This window comes from Scatophagus argus, chromosome 6 (assembly GCF_020382885.2).
Source record: "Scatophagus argus isolate fScaArg1 chromosome 6, fScaArg1.pri, whole genome shotgun sequence".
NCBI lineage: Eukaryota > Metazoa > Chordata > Actinopteri > Scatophagidae > Scatophagus > Scatophagus argus.
This window is the reverse complement of record NC_058498.1, coordinates 20,388,768-20,401,669: the sequence shown is the minus strand read 5'-3', so window position 1 is coordinate 20,401,669 and position 12,902 is coordinate 20,388,768. Positions and strand designations below refer to the sequence as shown.

The 12,902-nt window shown below is 41.3% G+C and overlaps 1 protein-coding gene across 2 annotated transcripts; it reads right to left on the bottom strand.

Moving 5' to 3' along the window:
• Positions 1-2,733: 2,733 nt before the first annotated feature.
• Positions 2,734-12,012, bottom strand: LOC124060997 (retinoic acid-induced protein 2-like). 2 transcript variants are annotated; one of them, XM_046392480.1, is made up of 4 exons: positions 11,801-12,012; positions 7,723-7,833; positions 3,690-6,177; positions 2,734-3,416 (listed from the first exon to the last, which is right to left on the bottom strand). In XM_046392480.1, the coding sequence occupies exon 3, from the start codon at positions 6,096-6,098 to the stop codon at positions 4,458-4,460; it is 1,641 nt and encodes a 546-aa protein (XP_046248436.1). In that variant the 5' UTR covers positions 6,099-6,177; positions 7,723-7,833; positions 11,801-12,012; the 3' UTR covers positions 2,734-3,416; positions 3,690-4,457. The 2 variants fall into 2 exon arrangements, with proteins under 2 accessions (XP_046248436.1, XP_046248435.1); XM_046392479.1 differs by lacking the exon at positions 7,723-7,833.
• Positions 12,013-12,902: the final 890 nt, after the last annotated feature.

The following is a 12,902-nucleotide window of genomic DNA, read 5'->3' as shown; positions in this document are numbered from 1 at the left end:
TGCTGAACATTTGCAGGCTTGGGTTTAACGACTTGACATAATTCCAGATTAATTTTAAACCAGCTTTGAACACTCTGCCTGGATAACTCTGTTGTCTGTGTAATGCCCTGTAATGTCCTGTTCTGCTTTACCAACTCATCTCAATATGGAACAGGAACAGGCTTCAGGTGGCGTAACTGAACACCACTAACTGTAAAGGGTCTCGGTCCAGGAGGACGACATCTTCTACTCAACACTCACTCTCTGGTTCTTCAGGCGCTCTGTGAGGTCTGGGAACAGGAAGTGATTGATTTTGTTCAGTGTACTGATAAGTTGCACAAAGACAAGAGTTCTGTCCTGATAACACATGGTGATAAGTTTTTATTTTATCAATAAAGGTAGCCAAGTAAGAAATATCAACATAACTTACGTTAATTTCATCTTACACAGTAACTCTGTTTTGTAATCTTACTAGCCTACATTGTCGACCTGTTCGGGGTAGCACCAGTGAGTGAGTAAGATAATTAAGTGATAGTAAATCAATGAACAAGTATTTAATTTGTAAATTAGCAAACATTACTTTCTGTCCATATATAATTAACTTTTACCTTTCTTTCTTTCCAAGTACTTTTTTCACGTGATGTGAATGCCAATAGATCCTCAGTCTGATCTCTCTCAGCTTGTTTTTCTGATATAATCAAGGCAGTGATTGTAATAAATATTGGGGGCTGAGGACACATTCAGGTTCTATCACAGGAAATGAGTTTTCAAAATGTTCTTTTTTCTTTTGTGGGGAGGAGTGGATAGGAATATAATAGCAAAACAGTTAAATATTAAGAAAAAGTATGTGTTTGGTTAGTCATTGTTTGAAATATTTATGGTACTTTAATTAAAGATTAATTAAATGTAATATTTAGCAGAATTTAAAGGTTAGACTTGGCAGTCATCATGAAAATCAATATTCACATGAGTTTGGATACAGTAAATAAACGGAACAATAATCACAGCCCTTGTTTCATGGGGGTTTGTGGTTCCTGTTAGAACCTTTGAAGCCATCACAGCAGGTAAAACACAGGTGGACTTATTATCAGTAAAGATGGCTCAGCTCCATGAAGTGTTTCAGTAACAGTGAATGAGCACACACACAACAGAAAGACCCCCTCAAGGGAAAGCGGAAATTATTAATACACCAGTGAGTTTCTTGCTTTGACATGTCGAAATATCTGCTGAACAACCAGTGCATTGTATTGGATTGTATTGTATTGTATTGCATTGTACTTGACGCAACACTGCTGTGTAATTTAATCTCATTCTCAGCACGTTATTTTGTAAGTAAAATAATATCAAAGTTACAGTTATGACACCTCAAAATTGTAGCTGAATTGTTTCTGTCAGGTAAGTGAGTCATTTGAGTAAATGTATGAAATTACTTTCCAGCACTGGAAATACATTTTGCTGTGTATGAGAGCGAGAACAAATGTAAACAATGATTTTACTAATACAGTTACAGGATAACCTAAAGATTAGTGTTGTACAGTACTGTCAGATATTATTCCTTGTTCACAGCAAGACCGTGGAACAAAACGACATCCATGTTGAAGTCGCAGGGCTGTTTTTATTGTACTGTTGAATCATTTGTTCTCTCAAACCACAAAACCTCTACAAAGCCACAGAACTGCCTTTAATGTTTTTAAATCACACTATTAAAGGTCCAGTATGTGGGATTTAGTGGCATGTAGCGGTGCAGTGGTGGATTGGAACCAACGATGGCCACTAAAATCATGAAAGGTCCTCTCTAGAGCCAGTGTTTGGTTTGTGTGTTAAGGGTTACTCCCCCTGAAACAGAACAACTCTGTCTCAGGTGACAACACACTAATGAAAATGCAATTCGGAATATTAGATTCCCTTTCTGCCCCCAAATCAACACCCTTGACCTTTGACTGTGTGTATTACAAACAAACTACTCCTTTTTAAGAGTGTAAGCAACCATTCATTGTGGGAGCAATGGTTAGTGATGTACTGTAATTGTAGCTGTTTGCATGTTGAAGTCCTCCTGTGAGCCATTGTTGATGCAGGATCCAGGGACTCGATCACTCTGGGACTTGAACCCACAACCTCTGTATCTCCAGGTGAGGTGACACTGAGCCATGGAGCCCATGTTCCTTCTCACATATTGAAGGAACAAAACAAAACAGGCCAAGCAGCAGCATTATTGCTCTTTAAACGTGTGATGTTGCTACAGCGCCACCTATTGGCCACATGCCACCAAGCTTGGTTACAAAAGTATTTAGGAGATATTAAAATTTTTTTGTAATGTATTGTTTGTATTTAAGCAATAAAGACAGTTTTGAAATGTGAAGGAAACCTGAAAGTTTGAGAGGATTAAAACAAACAGGGGTCTTACTGAAGGACTGTGTTTTGCAGCCTCAGAAGATTAGGTACACCTGTCTGTGTTGGCCTTCAGCAGGGTTTGAGCTCACAACCTTTAGAACCTTTTTAAAACTGAAATGCTTACAATAATATTCTGAAAAAGACACATCAATCTGCTGGTTTCAGGTGTACTGTCAAATATTTGGTGATGACTGATCCAACACTTAGCCACAACAAAAATGTTGTACAACAGTACAAATTACAACAAGATACTGAATACGACTGCAGATTCTATCTGAACACCATCTGAAACACTGCATGTGTACCATCTAGAGAATGTCAATTTTGATAGCATTTGAATGAAGACTTGTGGAGACTTCTGAATTGACAGCAGTTTGCAGTCAGGCAAATTTATGTCACAGAATCCAAGTCTTACAATTTCTTTCTGAAACTTGCAATTGAAAAATTACACACCAAAATGTTCATTATTACAGTGCCACCATTTTGCCAAACTGTCTTTTTTTTTGTTGAAGTAGTGGGTGACATTTCCAGCATATCTGCAACATTTGAGAACTACAGCTGTTACAGTTTCTGAGATCCAGATACTTTTAGATCACAAGAAGAAGAAGAAGAAGAAGGAAAGGAAGGAAGAATAATCCTAACAGATGCAGTAATGATACCAAACCACTTGGAGCTAATGTTTAACACAGACAAGTTAGATAAATATGGGGGGGGGGGCTCACCAATACTAGTTCTAACAACAGACTAATGACACACTGAACAATCATACAAGCACTATTTTCTCTCACTGATCATTATTACTTTTTCTTTAAACTGGCTGTTCCTTTCAGCTTATCTCCCCTTCAGTTTCTGTTGATTTAACAGGTGAAATCAAGGTTAAAAGCACACATAAATTCAATTCATTTGTTTGTTAATGGAAACAGCAGTGGGTTCTGGTGCTTTATCCCCTTTCTCTTAATTGTTTTCTCAGCTTTGGCTTGTATTTTGAAGCACTGTCGAATTAAAAAGGGCTAATTTAACCAGCGACCAAAATAGACAAATTAACCCTAGAACACTAACGTTAAAATTAGTAACACCATCACTAACGTTGGGTATATTTTACCCGATATAATATCTCGGATAAAATACAGTTTATCACACCAGCGTTCATCATGCCATATAGGACACACAGTGGCCACCTCTTGGTTTTTCTTTCACAGCTGTACTGAGCACACATTTGGTCGAAAGTATCAACACATCCCTTCATTTGGTTGTAAAATTCGATCACTTCAAAATTGTGTGGGTGAAAATCACCCGACGTTAGTGTTCTAGGGTTAAACAATTAAGACATCCCTTTTCCCCCTGCTGTTAAACACAGTAAGAATGTATTTTGACACTACAGACGGCCGTTGCCAACATTATAATGAAACTGTGCCTCTCACTTTGCCAAGTCATTATTAGCATTTCATGCTAGACCCCTGCCAATCAGAAGAGAATGAACTGCTCCACTGAGCTACTGATGACTATGGGAATTTCCAAAAATGGGACATGTTTTAACAGTCTTGGTCACGTCCTGCCAGTATGATACTGCTCTGATCGGAACAGTAAGAACCTCAGCTATCAAGGTTGTTTTTTGGGGTTTTTTTTAGGCTTCAGTGTACTTAAATAAAAAAAAATAAAATAATAATTACAAGTGGAAACAAACCATGATCCAAAATGGAAAAATGGAACCCATGTGTCTTTGTGTAATTATAAAGTCTAAAAATGTCTTCGATTCATAAAGACAATATCCAAAGCCACATGGAGAGCCCATTAAGCTGCCATACAAACATTTCTGGTTTAACATAACACTGTAGAGTAGTGCATTACAATAAAACACAGCAATTCAGAAAAGTCCACTGGAAACCATTTCTGTAACTACTGTGTCACACTGTCAGACATTCATGAGCCTCAGTTTATGCAACATCTGGGACCGAACTCTGGGCTTTGATTGGACACTTAAGTGTTTGAGTTTGATTACAGAATGTCCCCACATGTGTTTTATGTTACACGCTCTGGAGGGATTACCAGAGAGTGGTCCGGCTATTAATCCCCTCCGCCGAGCACTTTCACTTCCTGGGTAAAAGTGCTGTAAGTCTTTGCTTCTTCATGGGAAGGAAATGGATCTCTTGTGAGCTGACCTTCTTCAGTTTGATAGCTCTGTTCTTGGGCACCTTTTTAAGTGGGTTGCTGGGGTCACTCTGCTCACCCCGGGACACTGATGGCACTGCGTAGAGCTGCTGCAGAGACGCCCCCTGGCTGCTGTCCCGTTTGATGGAAAAGTTCTTGGTGGAGACTCCTGAAAGGCCTTTTATTTTTCCACAGAGGATGGCAGGAATAGCGTCCTTCACCGAGACAATGACCTTGGCCGTCTGCGAGGTGCTCACTATCTCAAGGTTTCCGGCTCCGCTGAGAGACGCATCCTGACTCTGCGAACTAGATCCACCAGCACTGCTGTCCACCACCCACTTATGCTGCCTACTGAACTCCAGTGAAGCCAGACTGCCCAGGAGTTTGGAATCCAAACTCTGAGCACATTCAACACCCAATGACAAAGAAGTACCACTAGAATCTTGACTAGAATGGAAAACAATTTCTCTGTCTGACTGAAGACACTTTTTCCTCACGCCTGGCACTGACAAGTCGAGCACACTGTCTTGTTGTGGAATGGGGTATTCCTGCTTGAGTTCAACCGGACATGCTCTGACAGAAAGGTCTAGAGCCTGTCCTTCATCTAGAGGAAGTGAGGATGGGGACACATTTTGTGACTGGAATGATGGAATGCATCTGCTAGAAGACAACAAGGGAGAGGTAGTATCTTTTGGAGACGTCTGAGTGCTTTTACTCACAGTGCAAACTGGTTTTGGCATGTTCCCCTTCGAGTCCTCGGTCTGAGGGACAGGAATGGGGATGGGAAGAGGGATGGGCAGAGGCACTGGCAGGGGCATGATGACAGGGTAGGGAACTAGAAGGGTGGCAGGAGGGACTAACGGGGTGAGAGGGGAAGTGTAGGGAGGCGTGAGGGAGGGGAGAGGAAAGAAGGTAGAGCCTGGTGACTGACAGGCTGATGAACCTGCCTGTGGAGGGAAGAGATCCTGCATGATGGCTGTGAAAGCTGGATTCTGCAGGAGAGAGAGCAGGTTAGAATCCTGTGTTTGTCCTGCTGACTTCTGTTCGACAGCTGGAGGTATACCAAACGTCAACGGATTCTGACACAGGACACTGTTCTGGAGAGGCAGCTGAGGACAGTTAGTAGCCTGAGGAATCACAGAGGGACTCATGTGCTGGATTACCTGCTGATCCAAAACCAGGGGAAGTGACACTGGGCTTTGGCCTGTTATCAAGTACGGTCCTGCCCCAATTTGGCTGAGCTGAGGCCCGGCTGCTCCAGCCATCTGGAGGTGAATGGGCAGCATCAGCGGGCTCTCTCCCAGGCACACCGGGTGAAGTACGGTTGTGGCAACTTTAAGTGCCACGCCTCCTGGTGATTCAGCAGCGGGACTCACCACGGATGGTGCAGGAGGCTCCACCATGTTAGAGAGCCCACCTTTGCTCAGTCCTGTCCCGCTGCTGCCACAAGAATCAGCAGGGATGGGTGGATTTACTCCATCGTCCATTTTACTGGGGGTGTCTCTTCTTCCCACCTCTGTGCTGTACACATCAGTCTGAGACTGTGTCATGGTTACAGACACGTTATCGCTACCCTCCATAGTTCAGTTAGAGAAGAGTCAATACAAATCTTCATCAAGTATTAGTGACAAGTCTCATCCATTATTCCTCTAGGGAGCCCTGAAACACAAGAAACATAATATTTAGTGATTTGTTTAGTGAGGAGTTTCAAAAATGTGTAATGTGGAAAATAGCATGTGCGTGCCAAAAACTGCACACAGTCTGGTTAATGATCTGGAATTTGTCTTTTGAAGGATAGTCGTTCAATTCTGTGTCTAACACAGCTCAGTTGTTTATATTTAGTGTTATGAATGGCTTTTATGAAATTTAAAGATAACAGCAAAACACTGTCTGACTTGTGGGAAGCAGATAAAAGAAGAATCAAAGTTGGAGATGCTGACATATCTCGAGTGTAAGTCTCCTGTGGAGGTACAGCTCCAAAATACACTGGTTCCTACCTTTTCCATAACCCACACCTCTCTGAAAGTTCACACCCCCACTTTGTAACACAGGTTTTCTGTTGAATGATGAATGTGTTATCTCAAAGCCCAGCTATAGAGGTAACCTTGATGTCATCACTGTGACATCACCAAGGTCATCTCCTCATGAAAAAGCTCCTCTAGTGCTACAGAAGAGACAATACAACAGCTTTCACTGGCTGAGCAGAACCCTCCTGTAAACCACCACTTGACTTACAAAATTGGTGGCATGGCCCTTTAATGCTGCACACTGTTTACTCTGTAACTTATTGCATGGGGAAAAATTTCTCCCACTGTGGGAAAAATAACATATAGAATTAAAATGCATTATTATAACTCATCCCAAACAAATAATTACAGCAAATTGAGCGAGAATGAGGGGAGCAGAGCTGTTGTAACAGAACACAGGAAGGTGAGTCCCAGAGCCCAATTACCCCCAGCTGTTACTGCAGTCAAAAGCTAAAAGGTAAACAGAGACAGGGTTGTTACGTGTCTCATTTATTAAAGCACTTATTATCTGAGATAATGTCTCAGCAACTTTCATTAATCACTTCTGTCATTTTACAGAGAAAACAAATAATCTGAAGACATCAGCAGCGGCTCTGGAAAACTGATGGACAATTTTTTAACAATTTTTCTGATATTTCTTAGTCTAAATGATCACGCGATAAAGTGAAAAAAATGTACTGATTAACCTGTTAATGAATGTAATTATTAGTTGTAACCCTGAATAAAACTAACAAAGATAAAACAAAAGCATATCCAAATGTTTCACATCTTTGACATATAAAACTTAAAATCATCTGCTTCCTGAACTCAACATCTCACACAACTGGTTTTAGTTACACATTCCTTGCTCCATTATCCTGCTTGTGTTTTCCTGATTACAGCATACTCTAAAGGTTTTACATTTTTTCATTTGCCCATCTTTCCATTTTCCCCCTCCTTCACTCCTCTCGGTTTAAGCCTCAAGTTGAAGAGGTTTAGCCTGTGGTAATAAAACAAATGCAGCTGAAGAGACAGAAGTGTTTCATATGCAAAACCACGGACCGTACGAGGTACCACATCTACTTAGAAAAGGTTACACTGGAATACATTACCCAGATTATAACTGATCAGCTTTCTATCTATCTATCTATCATCCCAGGACAGCAACCTAGTAGTTGTCATGCTTTTATAAGCTTACTGTGCGTTGGCTTTCCTCTTCACCACATGACACTTCCACATAACACATGTCCTGCCTGCGACTGGCTGTCAACCCTCATCCATCTGTAGTGATAAAACATCCCTTGGGTGCCTGGAGATACAATGCATCCAATGTCAGCACGGTCAATTATTCATACTGATGGGAGCAGTAAGCATAATGTGTTCAGCTCTTGGGCAGGGAAACACTTTAAACAACCTGAAACATAACAACTAAACATGCCGTAAGTGAAAGCCTCAATTAAGCACACACATGCAATTCCAATTTTCTAAAAGCGTGACACTTTTTCTTTCTTCGAGCAGCCTTCATGTGGTGTTGGGTTGCCTCACTGAGCACTGAGGAGGAGCCCTCTATCCCCCCAGGCTGGTTTTATATTGTTCTGTAGCATAGACGAGACATTGTAATATGGCTCTGATGGATTACACGGAGGGTTCTACAGCCAGACGGTCGGCCGATAACCTTGTCACTGTTTCAAACATGGGAAAGGCCTGGGAAGCGTGTGCACCTCGGGAATACAACAACACACTCCAACACACCCTATGAGAACTCAATAAAAGCTTTAGTGCATTTATGGCTGGGGGCTTCTGTTCTTCCTTGTCTTTTCCCAACTCAATCTGGAGTTGGTGGGTGTTTAAGTGTCGTTTCCGTGAGTGATGTGCCAGCAAGTCACGTTTGTCCAAATGCACGTAATAGACTCATGTACCACACATGCTGCTCGACCTCAACACTCATCCTGCGCATTATGGGATCACAGCTGGACAAAAAGGACAAATTGTTGACACAATTATCCAAGCAAAGGCATGGGCACACATCTGTCTCACACGATTTTTTTCTTAATCTCACCAGTACTTTATGAGTACATTTATGAGGTTGCTGAAAGATACTTTTTCAATACCACATGTTTAAAACAGTAATGTCTCTGCATTCAATTCAAAGTACTAAAGCTGCAAAAAAACAGATCTACAATCAGATTTTCAGCCTAAGGCTGCACAGACATTAAAATTATTACAACTGTGTTGGTGTGTCTTCAGTGACTTTTTCTGTACCAGCATTCTTAAAAATGGGAAAAAAAATGATCTATTAGCTATTTGGTGTGCCTAGGACTTATTTTTCTTTTTGCTGTAATATTGAAAGAAGTACTGTCGTGTAGGGGCAGTAGTTTAAAATTCCCGTACAGTGACAATCACATATTGTTCTTTGTACAAGAAAAGAATCCCAAAAAATGGATCTAACATTCTAAATTAAGCCTGAATAGGAAATTGAGATCCATTCAATTTTTCCACCATTTTGATCTCACAGTCTCACTTGCACTCCAGGAAGTTCTTAGCAAGACATTTCCTGCTTGATAACTCTGTCATGAGGTCTGTGACACGATAAAGCCTCGCTGACCAATATGAAAGAAGTCTTTCTTGGTTAAGACTCCCCTCCTGTCATGGACTCAAATGGTTTGGCCCGACTGTGCACAAAGTGAGGAAAATAACCTACATAACATAATAAACTCAATTTAATGGTCCCTCTTAATCTAACTGCCAGGGTGAAATAACTTTTTATGCTTCAGCTTTACATTTTATGAGAAGAAATAACATATCGCTGGTGAGCATTACTCTGAGCCTTCGGATCAGGTGACCCGATGCTAAGCAGTAATCACCACCAGGGTGACATGCTGTCGGTCTCTCAACCTCCAACTAACACAGCAGTTCACAGCTCGCTGCCTCAGACTCCCTCCACTCGAATCATGTGAGTACAATGTCAAACTCTGTAGACGAGCAGCAGAAGAAGGAAGTCTAGCCAGCAAAGTCTAGAGTGTGCCAAAGTACACAGACACTGTGTTCATCTTTGTTTTTTTCCCCGTTACATTATCTGACTCCATGTCTTTGCGTTGTCTGTGTTATCACAGAGAGGGAAGGTCAAAGAATGAGGTCATGTGAGCATCAATAAAACTCCTTGATTATTGCTGATGTGCCACAAGTCAGCTAAATCTATGTCTTCAGTTGTTCATCTATACCTCCTTAGTCAAAGTGGTCAAAGATGATCTATTTCCATCCCTGGTTAAATCTAAGACCTCTTAAACAGTCCAATAAGGAAGCTGAATTCAGAATATAGGAGCTGAGAATTGTCAGAAAAAGAAAACACAGCCTTATTTCCATTAATAGCTGCGAGTTAAACTCCAGCTCGTTAACAGAGTTAGACATTGCCAATTCCACATGATGTTACAGTTTGAAGATTAGGGTGTTAAAAATAGCACCAGTGTAACGCACTTTTAATTTAACATGAGCTAATGTAAGAAACATGCAACACAAACAAACCTGCAATCTTGTCATTCAATGAATGCAGTGCAGGCAAAAAAAAAAAGACTGATAAGAACAGCAACACATCTAGCACTGTTTGCAACTCCCACATCATCTGCAAGAGGTTTGTGTTCACTAGCCAGTAACAGCTAATTGAGTAAATAGGCAAGAAGAGACCTAACAGAGAGCCAAATGAAATCCCGCCCCTGTCCCTGTTACTGTAATGATTTCCACATTGCCTTTTTTTTCCTCCTTGCCTCATTGATGGAATGTATGCTTTACTTAGTCAATAGCAGGGAGAAAACAACAACGCCTTCACTTCGATTGCATTGAACTGCACTGCAGTCCAAACACATTACAAGAACTGTTCTTTTTTGTTGCTTAGATAATATTTCCTTGTTATGGGTTTGATTTAGAGCTCAGAGGAAACAAAGCACCGGGGATGGATGGAGCATGGCTGATCATTTAAAGGTCATCGCTCTCAACACCCCTCCGCTCCAATAGCCAATTACATCTCATTAGCGAGACACATGGAGCCTCATCCACGAGCTTCACATCCTCTGACTGATGCAGGCTGCTGTCACATCAGTGCAGATTTTCTTTCTTTTATTAAGCTGGTGCAGCTGATCTCCTAAATCCCACGGTAATAGTCAAATTTTAATGAATAATTTAACACTTCTAATTAATACAATGGGTTTAGTCATCATTGTGATTCACTATTTATCCTGTTCAGATGGTGAAACAATGAGCATATTTATTAACCATTCGATCACACTGAAATACACCACGGTTTACACTCCTGGGTCGAGTACTGTTATGTATATGCACTATACTGCACTCACTAGTGAAAACACACTGAATGTATACGATTTGGATATGTTTACAGCGATAAATCTACAATTTCCCTCTGTGTCAACTGAACATTAAAATGAGAAATTAAATTAGAAACATTAAGATTTAAGGCTGCTATGCTAATAAACCAATCATTAACATACAGATGAGTTTGTTTCTGAAACGTTCATTGCTAAATTGACGATTCTCTTACACCAGCTTTGTCACAGCACATGCGACAGGACGCAAATATTAGCAAATGCACGGGCTATTAAGACCGAGGCAACTGTAAAAGGCCCCAAGCGAGACACTACCGGGTTCATCAGAGGATATTTTCATTATTTCCTCTCTGGTGACATTTGTATTTCTCTCCAGACAGCGTTGGCATCCTCACAGACAGCTATGCGGGTTATGAGCCCGGTCACTGATGAGTCTGGTCCCTCAGTAAGCCGACGGTTCGCCATGAAAAGCAGGGAGGCTGTGCGTCGTGTATGCGCACGTCTCCACACATCACACGGCAACAACATGAAGAGCTGCGGGCGCGTGACGCTCCGCTGCCATAAAGACAGCAATATATGGCAGAGAGGGCTCCTCGTGCTCAATCAAAGCCTTTCATTTTTAAAGTCCACGTTTAACTGGCGTGTATTTAAAAAAGAAATAAACGAGCTCGCGATGACAGGCAGCTTTTCACGGTACAAGCTAGCTGCGCAAATCGTCATTGAAATGAGGGAAAAGGCTTTAAATACGATTTGAAGCCAAGACCGTGCCACTAGCTAAATAATTCCCAGTTAATCCACGTGCCAATGTTGAAATGAATTAATGTTTCAACGTTTAAGCGACGTGCAAACCAGAAAAGCCTTGGCTCACCCTGTTTCATCTCCTTTCCTTGAATGTATATATAAAATTCCTGTTCTGCTACACACACACCACCATTTACTCACCTATTAAGCGGACGAGCGCATTAGCAGCTTTCCAGACAGCTACTCCTCTCAATTACCGATGAATACGAGCACGTAATACCTCAAAATAAATAGATAAGCCTTGTATTTATCTCTTTATTGCGGTCCCGTCGTAGCGACTCCAGACTGAAGCTGCGCACGCAGCACCGTCAGCGGGTCCTCCCTCCTCCTCTCTACACATGGACAGATGAAAGAAAGACGAATCAGATAAATACTGTGAGCGCCATCAACATATATCTAAAGGTAAAAAATCATTATGCTATACACGTCAGAAAAAAAATCCACAAACTGCGAGTTGAAATGAAAAAAAAAAAAACATCCACGAAGTTTCCTGTATTAAAGGAAAGAGGAAATTAACAGTATTTAATTGCCACACTTATGATTGACCGAGTAAATTTTATTTATTTGATAGTCTAACATAGGCGATGGTTCCCCTGGTGAGAGGGAAAACTTAACGGGGTTGTGATATTATTAACAGGATATGAAAGCAGGAATAAAACACATTTCTACGGCACAACATCTTGTTTATTTTTTTAGACTTTCCTTAATCCTTTTTATTCTTTTCTGAAGAGATTGGTAATTATGGGCATTTCAAATCCAGAAATATGACATTTGTATGGAGAATAAAGTTTGGATAGGGTCATGAAAATCCCACACTTTGTTGGTTCTTGTAGGTACAATTTAGGAGCAATACAGGAATATTAGATTTGATTTATGTGTGGTGTAAAGTATTATTCTCTCATTTTAAACAGGACTCCAGACAGTATCAGCCTGGTCAGTGGCTGCTGACAGAAGCAGAGGAGAATGGAGTTTGGCAGCTGTGGATGAAAGTCTGGTAGTGACAGGCCTGGGTGAGCGGGTTCCCCTGGGTCTCCATATCAGTCCCAGCCAGCCTTGGGCTCTGCCTTGGGCCTCTCATTGTTCCACAGGGAGTCTCTTTAATGCACTATAATGAGCCTCACAATGCACCCTGGCGGCCTGGTGGTGACTTTGGTGTGGTTACCTCCTCAGTGTTTCTTTCCCCACCCTGTCAGTCAGCATTACCCACATGGAAGGAGGTACAATGCTGATCAGGACTGAATGT